This window comes from Accipiter gentilis, chromosome 5, assembly GCF_929443795.1.
Source record: "Accipiter gentilis chromosome 5, bAccGen1.1, whole genome shotgun sequence".
In the NCBI taxonomy this organism is placed as follows: Eukaryota; Metazoa; Chordata; class Aves; order Accipitriformes; family Accipitridae; genus Astur; species Astur gentilis.
This window is the reverse complement of record NC_064884.1, coordinates 13,126,767-13,141,096: the sequence shown is the minus strand read 5'-3', so window position 1 is coordinate 13,141,096 and position 14,330 is coordinate 13,126,767. Positions and strand designations below refer to the sequence as shown.

The 14,330-nt window shown below is 42.1% G+C and overlaps 2 protein-coding genes across 14 annotated transcripts in view; one reads left to right on the top strand and one right to left on the bottom strand.

Moving 5' to 3' along the window:
• The window catches only part of USP34 (ubiquitin specific peptidase 34), a 147,310-nt gene extending 141,733 nt beyond the window's left edge, over positions 1-5,577 (top strand). For 8 of the 13 annotated variants that reach the window (XR_007506093.1, XR_007506092.1, XR_007506094.1 and 5 more), the window contains 3 exons: positions 99-267; positions 1,685-2,136; positions 2,537-2,622. The gene's annotated coding sequence lies outside the window, so the exon portion shown is untranslated. Of the gene's footprint in view, positions 1-98; positions 268-1,684; positions 2,137-2,536; positions 2,623-2,720; positions 2,770-4,170 lie in introns of those variants that run through there. The other 5 variants (XR_007506090.1, XR_007506089.1, XR_007506088.1 and 2 more) reach the window with 5 other exon arrangements.
• Positions 2,940-13,960, bottom strand: LOC126038808 (activator of 90 kDa heat shock protein ATPase homolog 2-like). The gene is made up of 9 exons (XM_049801096.1): positions 13,833-13,960; positions 13,465-13,655; positions 8,744-8,829; positions 7,976-8,090; positions 7,346-7,434; positions 6,670-6,792; positions 5,605-5,706; positions 4,313-4,364; positions 2,940-4,058 (listed from the first exon to the last, which is right to left on the bottom strand). Exons 1-9 carry the CDS (start codon positions 13,910-13,912, stop codon positions 3,883-3,885), a joined length of 1,014 nt encoding a protein of 337 aa, XP_049657053.1. The 5' UTR covers positions 13,913-13,960; the 3' UTR covers positions 2,940-3,882.
• Between the last annotated feature and the right edge of the window lie 370 nt (positions 13,961-14,330).

The following is a 14,330-nucleotide window of genomic DNA, read 5'->3' as shown; positions in this document are numbered from 1 at the left end:
AGTGTTTCAGTTGGTCTCATTATTCAGACATGAATTAATGATGTTTTCACTCTCTTTAGAAATAATTCTATTACCCTTTCTGATCAACTTCCCCATAGATTGTAACTTCAGAGAAGTCAGAACTTCTATGTAATGCGTATCAGAATTCATCTCTCAAGTCTTCTACCAAGCCTACTGATCTGTGGTTGGGTTAAGATGTCTTTCGGAAGATGCTCCCCTATCCGCCTGAAAATCTTCAAGAGATGAAGCAGCCATTATAACCCTTTGGTGAGTAGTCTCAGTTAATTAATTACTCTTATTAAAAATGTGTGTCTCTAGGTTTTGCTATGTTGTCTGACTTCAGCTTTCAGCTACCACACTTTGTTGGCTTTAGCTTCTCATGCAGGCTGAGAGCACACCATAATTCTGGTACTAAAGTGTGGCTTTTCTGATGTTTTTCCCTCATTATTTCGACCCCCCCTTTTTGAAGGATACCAAGTATAAACAGTATTTAATAACTTTTTCATGAATGACAGACAAGTAAGTAATGCACCCTTCTGTGTTCCCAGGTGAATGTTAGCCTGTCTGTGTTCAGCTGGTCACTGACCATTGACTAGTCCCTGTAAGTTATTTTTAGGATGTTTTCCCCTGCAGACCTGTATAGGTGATTTGCAAATGATATATTAGTGGTAATTTTCTATTTTATTGTCAATTACAGTTTCTTCCATAGCATTCTATTCCCCTTCTTTTACTTCAAGTCAGTTTTCTGGTTTGTATTTCTTTGCTTTCAAGAATGCTTTTTCATCCTCGTCTTTGAAAATCCCACCTTTAACTGGCTTCCTCAGTCTCTTACAACTTTTATTCTCTTCCAGGGCTCACCCCACCTCTTGTTTAATTGTTACATATTTCTTCCCGGAAGTCCCACCTCCCATTTAACACCTTCAAAATTAAGCTTTTAAATTACTTTCGCCTTCCGCTGGCCTTGCTGTGCACATGCCCAACAGCCAGTCTCCACCTCCTGGACCCAAACTGTTAAGACCCTCCTCTGTATTGGTTTTTGGCTATAGTCTCACAAATCTTGTCTTTCACATTTAATTATTTTCCCTTTTGGCTTTCTCGGAGACCAGGATGTTGTCTGGAATCTTACCATGCTACAAAAGCACTACATCACAAGCAAAACTGTCTTTTCCCATTTCTGCTTTGTTGCTTCTTTCATACGGCTCACTCTCTGGAATGTCTTCTATGCTCATCAGTCTCCTTAAAACATGTGAATGCCAGTAAGTTTGAGCATATTTCTTACACGATCTCTACATCTGTCTCCACTCCTGCTGTTTACTCTTTTGGGAAAAATCTTAGGCTAGGGAACTCTTCACAGGGAGTTAATTAGAAAACAAACTATATTTACAATACTATAATTTCATTAGGTATGATATGAACGTATCATTATCATCATACTGTTATTAAATGATATGTAATTCCTAACTCTGCTCCATCCAGCTGAAGGGCTGAGGATAACAAATAGTTTTAACATTCTTTGGTTTTATTAAACTCTTGGGAGAGTCTATGAGAAATTTTAGTCCTCAAGGATAAAGTGTTTTGCCTCTCCAAGAGGATGATCACCCCCTTCATGCTATGGCTGGCTGACAGTGCAAGTAAAATGAAATTCCTTTTTGAATTTTCCCAATTTCAAAATAACTGTGTGCAGAAATTGAACTTTCAGGTCAGCAATACAATACTTATGTCAGCTAAGTGCCGGTGAAGATGGGAAGAATGCAGGAATGCTGGTGAAGCAAGAAGAAATGTCCTGGTTTTGACTGTAAGGACAGTCAGTCAGGGGCTGTTAGTGGGTGTGAAAGCTGCCTGTCCGTTTCTTACGCTAGGCTGGCCTACAAGCAGGATGAAAAGGTAGGTATACTTCACGTCTTTAACTTAAGAAAGCCTGTGCATGTTATCAGACTTACAGCTGTGCAGGCACAAGCGAACAAGAAGAACACTAAAGACGACAAGTCATCTTCAGTTCGCTACCCTTTTCTTAAAGAGGAAACATGGAGGGGCTGGGGCTGTTCCTCCTTACGCAGTCTTGGACCTCCCAGCAGCAGCTGCACAGTTTGGGCAGTCCCACAGCTGGAAGTCAGTGCTGCAACACTGGAAAAGCAAGTAAGTCACTTTTTTTTAACACTGATGATTGGCAGCGTGTCCAGTTGAATTGAATACTCCTGCTAGTGGAGGGAGACAAGAGAATTCAGACTAGCAAAACCTAATAGTAGTGGGCACTTGTGACGCTCAGATGGAAGGGGTTTTTCATTTGGGAGGCAAAACTGGTGAGGCAGGCTTCCCAGAGAAGTACTAGGGCTGTAGGATACACTGTTTGAAGAAACTCGTAATTAGATGTAACGGCCTACTCTCAGATACTAAATTGTCACAAAATCTCTTAGATCATCTACCCATAAAACTGCTTAGCCTGATCTCTGTCTTAAACCTAGATTTCCTATTTTTATTTAAAGGTTGCCCCTTCAACAACCAATACTCTAAATCATTTGTGTATTCAAAATGTTAGGCTCTTTGTCCTTGAATATTTATCAAAGAAGGTAACTAGATTTTGAGCACTCAGAAAATCATGACACTTCTCAAGGGGCTGCTCTCCTTATCTGGACACCTAAAATGCAGACAATGCAGCAGTTGGTAACCAGTCTGCACGCCTGTCCTGTCACTGAGGCGTTTGTTCTTGTTACTACAAGAAGTCTCACCGAAGTTCAAAGGGGATAACTGACTGCAAACCTCCCAGGGAAAACCTCGCCTGTAGAAAAGAGCAGCACACCTTTATCTTCTGCCTGATGCAAGTTGTGTGTGGTAAGGTTGCCATATGTTGGTATCCTGTAAAAATAAAATAATAGGACTTAGCTTCTATACAGACTCATTTAGTTTAGCAGTACTGGTTAATGGAGAAAATAAACTACATGTAAAATCATGTATTTTATTGAGCCAACCATGTTTTCCAAAGGCAGCTTGCCTTTTTTTGGTCGGTTTGTTTCTAATTGCATACTTAATTCATACACTTTTTATAAAGCATTTGCGAATTAAGTTATCCCTGCTAACCTCAATGTGGTTTAATTAAGAGTAGCAATTCTTTACTTTCAGTATCCCAACTATGCTCCTGTCAAATTTCTCTAACAACAAGTTGCTCGCTGTAGTTTGAGCTACGGAATTGCAGAGGGCCATAAATAATTTAAGTGGAAGGTTTACACAGTTGCAGAAGGAAAGCATTATTACTGTTTGTTTCTTCCAAAATAAATTTCACACTGAGGTCAAGTAAGGGAGTACAGTGCATGCAGACTTAACAGTGCATTCCAACCAGAATGTCATAACATTGTTAATTATCTTTCCTTAAAACTGTTGACAGAAACAAATTCAGTCTGCAGTTAAAGCACTCTTATGAAGGATTTGAAGAGGCTGTGAACTATACCCCCTACATTTCTTGAAAGATCTGATGTATCAGCAGCTTTGTAATCCCCGTCAGTTCACCTCTGATGGGAAGCCCACCTCCTAGAGGGAGTTCATTTTGCCACTCAATACACTGAATATTAAAAAAACTGCACATGCTTCCTATTGATTGATGTAGCTTGCCTACCTATGATGGTAGTACTTGACTGCAGCTGAAACATTATTACTCTCTGAAGTTGCAGGCAAGCAGAACAGAGATCAGTTTCCCCAAGTAAAGCTGTTTATATACATAGTCTGACATTCACCACCTCATTCACTAGAATTCCATAAATAATGCTTAAATTATATACAGTATCATAGAAGTGGGTCTTTATTCTTCCCCCAAATAAATTACTTTTTTTAAAAAACCAAATGTTAACAATGTATAAAAAGTAATGCCCTAACAAAACTACAGTGCTGTTATCATTCCATGGTGTCTTTGGATTGCTGCAGTAAAATACGTATTTCTTCAAAATACTGCTTCTTCCAACATTGTCTTGTACCATCTTCATTAGAGACAGGAACGCCTTTGCACTCTAACTGCAGTTCTGTTTGAGCAGCCATATCCTTGAAATTCAAGGCAACTGTTGCATAATGTTCTGAAGGAAGAAAATACAACATTTCAGCAAAGTGTTTTTTTAAGGATTGCAGTTGTTGTTGCTAATTTCATATCTGCTTTTGCTTGTGTCTAAACGAAGCCTCTTTTCACAGATGACAACTGCTATGGCCATCAGGCTGTTCTCCAAAGAACACAAGACTAAGCGAGCCTCCAGTTAGCAAGGCTGTCAGCTGTCATGTTTGTTCCTTCTCCCTGCAAAGTGCAGCCTCTATTAGAGCTTCTCAAATGACTCACCATCAGGCCAGCTTTGACACCTCCACTTCAGGACAATTCTTTGGCTTGGGACCTGTAAGAAGATAAGAAGGTTCTCCCCATTAGCACTTGAGATCATTCACATTATGACTACTCAGTGCTAATTCTCCCCTGATGAAAAATAAGGAAGGGAGCATTGTCTTTTGCAATAGTAGACACACACATGTAAACAATACGGAGATTGGGGTTTGGGTTTTCTCAAATAAACTGTTTTCATCAAAAGCTCAGCTTGCTACTTTCCACTGTTTTGTTTTCTCTATGGGAAAAGGTCAGGCTGAGCAGTTACTAAACATAAAACACTGGTTTGCTTGCAGACCTTGAAATGGGCACCAGTCAGTCATGTTTTCATTTCTGAAATCTGTAAGCATGGCGGAGTATGTCCATGGTTTTCTGTTAATCAGTCCAGCCTGGTTCAATGTACAAGTTTATGCAGGACTGCATAAAAATGATTTACAGCCTGCCCCCACCTCACACAAGAAGGGGAGCTACTGCATAAACCTTAGGTCAGCTGAAGTTTGGTCTAAGTCAGGCTCATTGTTTTCACTAAGCTGTTAAGTTTATATTTTGACTGTTTCATCTAAATTGTTCCTTATCTATTTGCAAAGGTTGATTAACTGGCTTCCACTGAAGCCAATCCCAGGTGTAACAGTTCTACAGCAAGTATATTTCCAGACTGAGCCCTTTCTGGAGTCAACAACAAATTTCATTAGGTTGAACTGAGAATCCAATTTTCCAAGATTTTTTGCTTTTTAAAAAATTGTCCAATTGTCAGTGGTACTTACTGCCTGTCATCTGGATGGAAGTCAGATACCAAGTCTAAGCTCAGCAACTGTGAAAATGTTTTTTCAGAGGTTTCAAAAACAGAGCTGAGCTTCAATTATCAGTTTTTCCCTTCTATTTGCAAAAGCATTCAGTGCGGGAAAGCATAATATTTGCCCTGAATAGAACAGAGATCATTTATGCAGTGACAAGAAGAATTGATGTGGATTTGGGAGATAAGCCTTAAACCTGCTTTCCCACTCCTTCCTCCTAGTAAAAAAGGATGGTGCTAAGAGGAGTTTTCTCCCCCAGTGCAGGTCATTAGGTGTAGTTAGTGCCTGCTCCTTTGATGGGGAAGTATACATAATAGCAGGTTTGGGGCTTTGAAATTATAGAGGAACTGAATATGCATTAGAGAAGCTGAAATGTCAGAAACTTACACTACTTTTTAGCTCAGAGAAGCAGCCAGTGCCCCACCCCCTCCCTTTTTAAAGTGCAAAGTAGGAGCTTTTTACCAATTCTGTGTATTCACCGCTGACACAGCCATCGAACATCTGAAGTTTGCCTCCTTTCTCCGCTTCAATCACAGCAGAACATTTAGAAAACTTCTGTACCAACTAGCAAAAGAAGAATACAGCAGAAGTCAGTTAACTACAAATCTATACTGATACATAATGCACCATTTTATGACACAAGTGAGGTTTGCTGAAGAAATTAACTAACTCAACTGTAATACACATAAGAGGCTGTAAGCACTACTCAGGTTTGTCATTTTATACTGCAGCACTCCACTGAGATCTGTGGTAGTAGCAGGGGCCAATGAGGTGACAGAATGAGACTGTAAATGCAGAGAAAGCTGGAGTGGTAAAGACCAGAAAAGACCCGAGCCACCTGCAAGGGGCATGGACAAATCACATATGTACATCTGCATAGACACAACCGGCTGTTGCTGGATTTGGAAATGAGGGAGACAGAACAGCAGCTCTAGGAAGGTGCAGAAGAGCTGCTGAGATCCATTATTGTTTCTCAGGGGTAGTGTTGAGATTTTAATTTAAAGTTCTCTGATACCAGCCCAGGCTCTTTTGAAGGAAACAAACCCCAAGTTAGTGATTTTATATGCCATACCCTATAAGCAACAGTATCATTGCATCCAATAGTTAATCTAATTAAGCTGTGGACAACAACAGTGCCATTAATAAGCTCTTCAGGCTCCTGAATGACGAGTACCTACATAAAAAGTCCAAGCTTTTTCTCACTAGAAAAGGAGAGTGCAGGAGGAACTGTCAACTCCTTTTGCATTTTCACCACAGAAATTTCTCAGTGGCTTAAAAGGCGAAGCTATTCAGCAAAACTTGGAAGAGCAAATGATGACAATCAGAATTACAAATACTTAGTGAAGTTAAAAGAAAAGGATCACTCACAAAGCCTTCAGTTTCTGGATGATCACATCTCTCCATTTAAATGTACTTGAGGAGTTATCTGTACTTAACACTATGAGACGTTTATTACCTACTTGCACAGCTATTCAGCTACAGCAGCATCCACATTAAGTTATATTGCCTACTGAAAGTATCACTTACTTCCTTAGTTGTGAAGATGCTGTAAAGTTCAGCTGCTGGAGAGTTGAAGATTTCTCTCATCACTATCTTCACTGTTGGAATTTTTACACCAACTATATCCAAAGACTGTGGTGAAACAGAATCCTGCAAAACAAAAAATACTCAGGTCAATGAGTGCAAGATCAAACACGTAAAAGTTCTGGAATGGCAGGATTGTTGTTACCTGTGCATTCTTAAACATACTGTGTTGTGAATATATGTTATATAAATATGGAAGTAGGTTGTATAGTTAACAGTATTATTAAATAAGGATTCACTAACACAAGTGGAAAAACCGTGAGTGTGTGATTCGCCCCAAAGATACCTGAGGCTAACTTTAGACTGGGGGAAGTGATGCATGCAGGTGAATTCCAGCTTCACTTTGCTGAAGCTGCAGCTGTTACAGAACAAAGCATAAAGGGGTACATAAATGCTGCTGTCCTCCTTCCGCGCCCAGCAGACCCGTACCCAGGATCTGCAATGGGTCGTTTCTGTATTACAGGCCCTGATCACAGCAGTGAGGAGGCAGTTCCACCCCAAAGGCAGGTAATTACTTTTGCAGGTAACCAGAGGAATATGCAATTGTTAGCATAGCAAAATCTGTAGGGACTACAGTTATGGTAAAATTAAACTCGTACAACACTTAAAGTCAACATACTTGCATGGTGTTCCCACTTAGTTTTCGTTCAGTGGCCAGCTCCTGACCAACAGTAGCTTTTGTTGGCAGAATCATTCCCAAGGTAAACTCTGTAATAAAGGAAAGCACTCTTCAGTTATGAAATTGAGCTGTACAACCACTCTGACATCGAGATACGTAATCAAGATTGCTGGCCAAAACCATGGAGAATGGGGCGTACAACTCCAATCCAGTTTCCCCACCTTACCTAAATGTTTGTATTGGCAACAGAGCCTAACAGCAATTTCCCTTAAAAACACAGGCTTTTCAAAGCTACCTGACCCAAAATTACTAACATCTGCTCATGAAGGAATGCAGCATCTCCACAAATTTCTGAGGTGTACAGCAGAGACGCCTGCTGGTCGTATAGTGATCTCTGCAGTCAGTATGTGTAACGCAATACAGCCTAGGTCGCTACAGAAACTCCTGGACAGTGCCATGTTTGATTGATAGCAATAAAGATTTTTGACTGCTAGGACTAACTTACTTCATCTCACCTGGTGACAGTTAAAAATAAAAACAATACAAACCCAAGGACTTGTCAATATATTACCAATCTATTCAAGAAAGAAGACTGCATAAAAACATACCCAACGCACTGGTTTCATTTACCTGTTTTAAGTGCTTTCAGGTAATCTTTCAGGGCCTCTCTGACTTTTGTTGTTCCTTCAGTTCTCATAAGGTCCTTCAGAACATCACCTTCCCCTTTCTTTTTGCTAACATTGATCTAGAAACAGAAAAATTAGAAGATCTTAGAGGCATCTAAATGTGAGCCTTTTGGTTTCTGACAACAAAGGAAAGTATTCTGGCTTTGTTTACTACCTTCAGAGGACTGCTGCAATTTCAAGTTCATTATCTTCTCAGTTTATCCTACCTTTGCTAAAAATAAGTCCTCTTGGGTTTTGACTTAAATAAATGTAGTATCTCATCTCCAGAGTAGCACAGTCAAGTTCATCAAGTATAAACAGTTGCCTACTACGCAGCAGAGGCTGAGGAATCTGTGGAAGCCACAGCATCAAATGCTATACAACCAACAAGAAGATTCCTTAAGTTCTTAGGTCTTGGGGGGAGGGTGATTTGTTAGTTGGTTTTGTTTGGTTTTTTGTTTTTTTAAGACTACAAGCAGCAGAGTTCTCAATTTTGTAGTTAATGTATCATCGGAAACAATAATTAAAAAAGAAAACTGCACATTCCTAGTAGGTAAATTTGAGAACAGAGATAAGTCATTATTCCAAGTATAAAAAAAAAACATGAAATAAACTATCCAAGTGTAATTATCCCACAATCACAGGATCAATCAAAACATGATGCCTATATGTTGATTAATACTTTATTTAAGAATTCTGAACCTATATAGCCATATCAGTATTTCACACCTACCTCTGTATCATCTACCTCATTTTCTTCTGACAGGTTAGGAATTTCAACAGATCCCTTATGTTTCTCACCAGACTCTTTCACTGTACCTGTATTAACATAACGAATTCTTAAATGCATTATTAAAAACTATTTCCCCCATAGCAACAGTTTTATGCTTGGAAATTAGTTGTACAAAAGTGTTACTTGAAGCAAGTTGCCTAGAATCTAATTTAAAGGAACTAAATAGCAACCAAAAGTCTCACATGTGTCACAGTACTTTCATAGTAAACTGTTCTCAGAACTGTGTTTTCCTGTACAGATGCATTAAGATATGTACACACACACAGGTACATCTTCTCACTCAGCACATCATTGTGCGCTACCATTCTGCCACTGCTCTCACCTTCAATTCTCAGCTGTTCTAATACTCACTACTTACTTACAACAGCTTGCGTCTGCCAATACAGAATGTGAATCAAAACGGGTAGGGGAAAAACAACCTCTTCCCCTAAAATTGTCTGCCTGTTATTTAGAAGCTCCCTAGAATGCTAACTATTCTGTCTTGAATATCTGAAAAGCTCCCAACATACAGGCATGTTACTGTAAAACATATGCATGTATAATGGACAGATATACAACTGAATTTTTTTATAAACAGGAAACTTCACATGCAGATTTTTTAGAACACTCGTTCTTAACAGCTTTACTGCTAACTGGCAGTAATCACTGCACACATCAGAAAGCCTTTGCAAGAACAGAAATTGCTCTGCTTCTGCATCCTTCTGGGCAAAGGCCCACCATCACTTACCTACACAGCTCTATAAACATATTCTGGGATATGAACCCTGTACTGTAATTCTTTGCCTCAGACCTTACAGTGAAAAGATTGAATTTAAGGTCTGATCCTTTTTTTTTGCCATTACACTGAAGACTCTTCCCCCAGCCTTGCAAAAACATTTAGTTATTTAAATTAATTCACTATTTAGATCATGTTAAAATCTTTTTAGAAAGCAATAGCAGACACATGCCATTGTACCCCAAATCCAGTTATCCTCATACTGTTTTATCGGCTTACTTGTCAAAACATACAAAACACAACAGGCTTTATCAGTCTATCGGCAAAACTGTAAAATACAAACAACCCAGAGTTAAGCATGACTGCAAAAGGGGAATTTTCATGAAGGTAGATGTAATATATTTGGATTCTCTCCGTTTCAAAGGAGCTAGCTAGATCCAGCCACTACTTAACACCACTCTCCTTTCATTATTTTTAATTACTACCCTGAAACAACCACCATGCTATAGCAGGGCATTATGCACAGATATAGCCTAACGTGCTACCGGTCAAGATCACAGTAAAGTAAACAAATGCTCAGGCATTTCTTAGCAAGAAGAGTGAATGACGATTAGTAACACAAAGGGGAGTACGGTGCAAAGATCCCTTCCTAGTCAGCACCTGAGTCAAGCACAGCACAATACACAAAGACTGTTAATCCAGAAGTAGACAACTGCATCCATGCAGGGAAAGGCTAAACTAGAAGACCTCTCTTGGGCTTCTCAAAGTCTCCCAGGAGAACCTGTTTGCTCAAGTACAAAGCCATATGAACTAGTTAATTATAACTTTAAAACACTTCCGGGCCCAACACAAATCACAAGCAGCCATGTCAATTTGCTCTCTACTGCTTTCTTCTAGCTCCAGGATTAGTACAGGCAAAACCACACAACATTGTCTTTGCAGACAATAAAGCAAATCTTATTTTCAGCCACTCTCCCCAAAAAAGGAAGTTCTAGCATGCAGGCAGACATTTTTAGGAGCAGAACACAAGCCTGACTTATATCCATTCAGCTAATTTTATTACCAATTTTCACAACTCTTAAAATAAAGATTACCAAATAACACAGGCCAGACAACAAATTTAAATTCATACAAAGAAAAAAATGGCTTGTCCAAGGGATTAATGCAGATGCTATCTGTGCTGGACAGCACAGTCTCATCAGTTAACAAACAGAGCTGGGTGTTCAACACTACACAGGCAAAACATCGGTACAGCTTTGCATTTTTACTATTGCTGTAATGTAAGCAAAGCTGTTACCTTTTTATCAGACAAACAATCAAATTATTTGTTTGAATCCCATGGGACTCCAATAACAGACCTAAGAAGAAGCTATTTTTTTGTTTCCTGCCAATCCAATATTTTAGAAAATTAATAGTGAAAGCTCATGTCTCAGAAAGACCTACCTGTAAACCCACTGTTGAAATACCTAAGTTTTAAAAGGACATACACATTTTCATCAAGCTTCCATCACAACGTAGAATAATCCATTACAATCCCCATTACATCTTCAAACAAATGATAGAACAGAAATTTTGCTCAATTTTAGTGGCATTAAGTACCCTTAGTTCCTCACTTCCTTGTTGCTCTGTAATCTAAATTGCGAAGGGCAAGGTTTTTCCAACACTGGACTTTCCAAACCACCTGCAGATTTCAGGATTTATATCATCTTGTCCTTATATATCCACATTTTAATCATGAACTCCTAGTTTTTCTAGACGACTTGTAGAAGGAACTAATTACAGCAATTAGTGTTTTTAGCTGTTAAGTTTGAACTCTCATTTCTAATTCAGAGCTCTCAGAAAACACACAACACAATGGCTATCAAATCATGAAAAAAAAAATAATCAGCCCCAGCTCTTTTAGAATTTCACTGTGTAGTAGCAAACTCCTTCAGAACTAAGCTCTGAAAGACATGATCCACTCAGTGCAACACTGAACTGAGCAACTTACCTAATGCAACATTAGAGTTGTCTATAAACACTAAAGAGCATAAAGACCTAGCAGAGGAAACAAAATTTAGAAAGGATTCATATAAAAAATACAAACAAAATACTGCATCTGCCTACTTCTAAGTTTTACACACTGAAATAAAACAAAAACAAACAAAAAAAACCCCCAACAAAAACAAACTAGCCAGTGTTTAAAAAACTTAAGATTATTTTAGCTTATCTTAAATAAAAACCACCCAAAACATCAAAAAGCTGATTAGAATTATTTAAACTGCACTGATATACACTGTATCACAGAGCATGTTTGCCTTCCTCTCTGTTAACATTTAGATCACAACTGTAAGTATGTATGTTCTTAGTTTATAACACACTTGTAACATTTGAAACTTATTTAACAACGCGAACAAAAATAAATAAGAAACAGTATTTCTTTAAGTCCCCTATTACTGTGGGAGCAGACATCAATTCCAGATCCCTTCCAAGAGAAGCACTGGTCTCAGCATTGAAACAAAGTTCCAGTCAGCCAAACCAGGAAAAACACAGTTTCAAGAACTGCTTTGGAAAGGGCACCATGAAAAGAAGTGCAAAACGCAGACAGCCCGCTGGAGCAGCCAACAGCACTACCTGAAACACTGATCCAGAGACTACAGTCCTGTTTGGAGCACAGGAATTAAGAGGGAAAAATTAAGTATGGCCTTTGGTATTCCCACCTCCTACAGTAACAACTGAGACCTGAGAAGTACAGTATTTTGGGGAGGAAAAGCCTGTAATTTGGCATTACAATATCCAGATAAAATTTTCCGTGCAGGTGCTTTTTTCTCTTCCTGATTCTTACTCTAATGCAAGGGATGGTCCACAATTTTCCATAAAGTTATAGGCATCTAATAAATGGAAAGAATTCCTTGATATTACCAAAAGATACGTTATTGGGTCAGTCTACGAATAAAGAGCTTGCCATGGGACAAGCACAGCGGAGGTTGAACCTCCAAAAGTTGGGGCTGCAAGTGGATGCAGCACAACAAAACTGCATGCGCACAGCCCCTGTTATCCCCAATAATCAAGAATTATTTCTAGTCTCCTTATTCCCACTACACAGTTTCTTCCTCATGTAATTCATTATCCCTAATGTAAACTATGCTAAATTTTTGGAAACATCTGCCCTTTTACACTTTTTAGGTTCTCCTGTTTCCTGCTATCAACGTGCTTTAAGCAGCTGTAATTTGCGGCACACCGGAAAACCCAAACAATTCAAGCACGCTGCTGTAAGCAATACATATCCCACCACACGAGACGTAGTTACTTTTTGCAAAGCGAGATGAGTAACAACTGTGCCGATATGTTGTTAAAACAAGGCTAAGAAACACGTGTTGTACAAAAAAAAAAAAGAAAAAAAATGGGTGAAGGGGGGAAAAAAGACCAGCTAGGGTTTCAAGATTATTTGAAGATAAGCATTTATTTAAGTTCAGGCCCAAGTGTCTCCTGCAATCTCCCTACGATTTTGACTCACTGCAGTTCACTAAAATAGTCCTGATTTTCCAACCCAAAGCAGAGAGTTTACTTTCCAAAGCGATCCCTCCTGATCCCGCAGAGCACATCGTCGGAGCCAGCTTTGCAAGGACCACGATGAGCTCGAAGGCAACCCCCATCAATCCACACCTTCCCACGAAAGCTGGGGCCACGGGAGGAAACGTGCTAGGCCCCCAACCACCGCGCTCCTTCGGCCCGGGAAAGACTCAGCAAGCTGGGGGGGGGGTGGTGGTGGTGGTGGTGAATCTCGCCCCCCGCAGGCTGGGTGGCTCCTCACGGCCAGCGGCGGCCTGAAGCTGAGGAAGCGCCGCTAGCCCCCGACCACCGCCTCCGCGGAGCACGGGCAAGGCACCACCTCACCGACCGCCCCCCGCAGGCAGGCGACCCCGCCGAGCCGGTCCCCTCCCCCCCTCCCCTTCCTCCCCCGTACCTCTCCAGCCGAGGCGCAGGTTCCACTCGTAGAAGAAGATGAGCTTCCCTTTGCGGCTGTTGCAGGACGCTTCGCCTTCCACGTGCTTCAGGTCGCTGATCTCGCAGCGCCCGGCCTCGCCCTCCACCACCAGCCCCACCAGCACCTCCTTCAGCTTGTCCTTCGACCAGCTGGTCGCGTCCCGCTCCGTCCTGGGCCGGCAACCGGGGCCGTTAAGCTCCGGCCGTCCCGCCCCGCCCCCCCCCCCCCCCGCCTCCCCTCACCCTCAGGCACCCTCTTTTCTCCTCCTCCTCCTCCCGCCGCCGCCGCCGCCTCAGGGAGCCCCCGCGCGCGCCGCGCCAACGGCCGCGCCGCGCGCCGCCCCTCACCAGTGCCAGTTGTTGACGTTGGTGGCGTCCGCGCGCTCCTCCACGATCCAGCGCGGGTCCCCCTGCCCCCACTTGGCCATGGCGCTGCCCCCCCGGCCCGGCCCGGCCCGGCCGCCGCCGCTGCCACCCAGGGCCGCCGCAGCGCCCGCCTCCGCCGGCGGCCCAACCGCTTCCGCCCGCCGGCGACCCAGCCAGAAGGTGCCAGAAACTTCCCCTCCCCCGTTCCTCGCTCCCCGCCGGAGGAGGAGGAGGAGGAGGAGGAGGAAGGCGAGGCCGCGCCGCCCTTCCTCCCACACCCCCCGCCGGGAAGGAAGGAGGGAGCCGCCGGCTGCGCCCCTGGAGGCGGCAGCCCTCCTGCTGGGAGCCCCCTCTCACTTGTTGCGGGCCGGTCGCCAGCTCCTCCTCCTCCTCCTCCTCCGCCGGCGGCGGCGGGTCCCTGCTGCGGGTGGGTGGGTGGGTGGCTGCAGCGCCCGGGGCGGGGGAGCCTCTCGGCGGGGA

What these genes read in the sequence shown, in the direction of transcription:
- LOC126038808 (XM_049801096.1), bottom strand. Translation starts at nt 13,912, where the DNA reads ATGGCCAAGTGGGGGCAGGGGGACCCGCGCTGGATCGTGGAGGAGCGC. An exon ending in CCTGCGCCTCGGCTGGAGAG is followed by an intron (nt 8,830 to 13,464) that starts GTACGGGGGAGG and finishes ATGTTAATACAG; the next exon opens with GTACAGTGAAAGAGTCTGGT. An exon ending in TAAGTGGGAACACCATGCAA is followed by an intron (nt 6,793 to 7,345) that starts GTATGTTGACTT and finishes TTTGTTTTGCAG; the next exon opens with GATTCTGTTTCACCACAGTC.